The sequence below is a fragment of the Pteropus medius genome, unplaced genomic scaffold, assembly GCF_902729225.1.
Source record: "Pteropus medius unplaced genomic scaffold, Ma_sr-lr_union100, whole genome shotgun sequence".
Taxonomy (NCBI): Eukaryota; Metazoa; Chordata; class Mammalia; order Chiroptera; family Pteropodidae; genus Pteropus; species Pteropus medius.
In genome coordinates this window covers 2330605-2333579 of record NW_024356249.1, presented here as the reverse complement: position 1 = coordinate 2333579, position 2975 = coordinate 2330605, and the positions used below count along the sequence as shown (strand labels likewise).

General features: G+C 36.3%; 1 protein-coding gene across 1 annotated transcript in view; it reads right to left on the bottom strand.

Annotated features, from left to right (window-relative positions):
- PARP12 (poly(ADP-ribose) polymerase family member 12) overlaps nt 1-2975 on the bottom strand; it is a 34401-nt gene that overhangs the window by 17561 nt on the left and 13865 nt on the right. The window contains exon 5 of the mRNA XM_039860820.1: nt 2727-2850. Within this exon, the coding sequence (XP_039716754.1) occupies nt 2727-2850 (124 nt within the window). The remainder of the gene's footprint in view (nt 1-2726; nt 2851-2975) is intronic.

Below are 2975 nucleotides of genomic sequence, written 5' to 3'. Positions count from 1 at the left end.
ATTACATAAAAGTCAACTGCATTTCTATGGGATATCACGAAAAAATATAACAAAAAAATATTTTTTCTGGGGATGTACAACATGATAACTAGTTAATAATGCCGTACGGTAAAATAATAATAATAATAATGCTGTATGGTATATTTGAAAGTTGTTAAGAGAGTAGATCCTAAAAGTTCTCATCACAAGGAAATAAAAATTTTTTTATAACTATATAAAGTGATGGATGTTAACTAAACTTATTGTGGTAATCATTTTGCAATATATACATACGTCAAGTTACTGTGATATACACCTTAAACTTATACAAGTGTTGTATGTCAGTTATATCTCTATAAAACTGGGGGGAAAAGATATTTTTTAAAAAATTTTAAGCAAAGAAGTTAACAGATCCCTAAGGAAAAAAAAAATCTAACAAACGATATACAAGACTTTAATGAAGAAAATTATAGAACTACTGAAAAATATCAAAGAAGATTTAAACAAATGAGATGCTATCATATATATGAAAGTCTCAGCATCATAAAGATGTCAGTTCTCCTCTGACAGTAGTCAATGCAATTTCAATTTTAAAAAGTCACAACAGAGTTTTTTTGTGAAAACTGAGATTTTCGAATTTCTAAAGAGAAGCAAAAGACCAAAAGGAACTAAGACAATATGAAGAAAACCAAGGTCAGGATTTGCCTTGCCAGATGTCAAAATTTACTAAAAAGTTCTACAAGGTAAGATAGTTTGCTATTGATACAAACAGACCAATAAAACAGCCAGACACAGACTTGGGTGTGTATTTACTAACTGGTGCCTGACATAGGCGGCACTGAAAATAGGTGGAGAAAAGATGGACTACTTTAAAATAGTAGCATTTGGCACGTGAGTCTGGAAATAAGCTATAAAATGTGTTAATATCGTGACAAATTTAGCTCTGTTTTGTTTGGATTTAAAAGTAAACTTCTGGAAATGATTAATGATGATGGCTGCACAATGTAAATGTATTTAATGCCACTGAAATGTATACTTAAAAAATGGTTACGATGACAGATTTTATTATGTATATTCTACAATTTTTAAAATTTTAAATTAAATACATTTTTAAAAGGTGGTCTTTGGAAAAACTGGTAATTCATCCGCATAAGAATGAAACTGGGTCCATCCATACTTTACCACAGGCAGGGCAAAATTAAATACAGTCCTTAAAATCTTAAGACTTTTTAAAGAAAATTCAGGAAAATTTCTTTATGGTCTTGGAATAAGGATGGATTTCTTATGACACAAAAAATATAAAATAAAGACGAATAAATACTTCTCTTTACTAAAAGACACCATAACCTAACAGGAAGAGTTTATTTTAAACACACACTCAATAGAGAAATTTTCTTAAATTCCTAAAACTAAATAACTAACTAAAACCACAACAACCAGCCCCACCAAAATGAGCAAACTACTAGAACAGACATTTCATAGCAGAAGCAGCATAAATGGCCAACAAACATATGGAAAACACTTTACCTCATGGGATATGCAAACGAAGATACCAAGTTACACCCCCAGACTGGGAAAAGTTCAGATGGCAGATGATAATATCAAACACTAGGTAGTGACACTACAGATTGTTAACGGAGGTGGAAAGTGGCGCAATCACCTGGAAAACAGTTTGACATCACCAGGCAGAGTTGAGGATGAACCCCAGCCCAACCCTAGCAGTTTCACCCCCGAACATCACTCAACGGAAGCCCGTGCACATGTGCACCAGGAGACAGGACAACCTGGACGAGTCGCAGAGAGTGCTGAGAGAAAAATGCTAGACACAATAGTCCCGTGTACGGTTCCATTTAGATGAAGTTCAAGAACAGGCAAGACTAACCTATGGTAATAGACATCAGGGCAGTGGGGTGGCCTGTGGGTGTGGGCATTGACTGGAAGGGGACAGGAGGAAATTTGCTGGGGTGAGGAAAATTATCTATACTCGGATCAGTGTTGGCTACACGAGTGTATGCATCTGTCAAATTCACTGAACTATATGCACTTCACTATGTGTAAATTTGCCTCAGAATAAGAGAAGGAAGTGGAGAGGGTGTTTTGTCAGCCATTTAATCCTCCTAGGGGAGTAATTTGTTTCACATAGTTTGCCAGTAGCAATTTGTACATAATTGGACTCTAAGCACAAATTTATTTTATCTACTCAAAAAGTAGACTCAAATTCTCTTTGTGGCAACATATTGTAGCAAGTTCAATCCAAGATGGTAAGTATTTGAAAATAAGGCTACCCAGAACTTCCTCATTTACTCTGAACTAAGTAAAACACGGGGGACACACTTATAAAAATAAGGAAGTTAAAGGCTAGATAAATGGCAGTTCAGCCATACAACTTCACAGGCAAAGGCTAAAATTTCACAAATGATTATCTCTCACTTTTCCATACTAATCAAGGAGGATATAAGTACGTGATCAATCTCAACAGCAAATTCAGAACTCACTTGGTACCACCACCTCCTTCCCCACAGATTCTCCCTTAAAAGAGAAGGTGGGAGAACGCGGGCACCAAACTACCAGTATAAATATCAACTTCCAATTCCCAGCCCAGAGTTCCTACCTGCAGACCAGGCTGTATACTAAATGTTCGTGTGTGTGTGTGTGTGTGATTGAAACTAAATCTTGCTGTGTCTAAACTTCCCATACCACACAGAAAAGACGAGGTAAGAGCAGACCCAAGTGAAATTATTTCCTACCTGTCTTTTCTGGGATTGCTATATGCTTCTTCGATAAGCTCCATTTTGTCCAAATCCTTCCATTTGTCTCCATCCAAGAACTGCCATCTATATGGCAAATGGAAATGAACTCTATTGCATTTATCTAAAACAAAAATATAAACAAGACATCTTGGCATTAGACAGCATGGCCTAGTCCCATGGTTCTCAATGGGTGTGGTGCTGCCTGCTGACCTGGCAACGTTATGGAAATCTGTGTGTGTGTGGGGG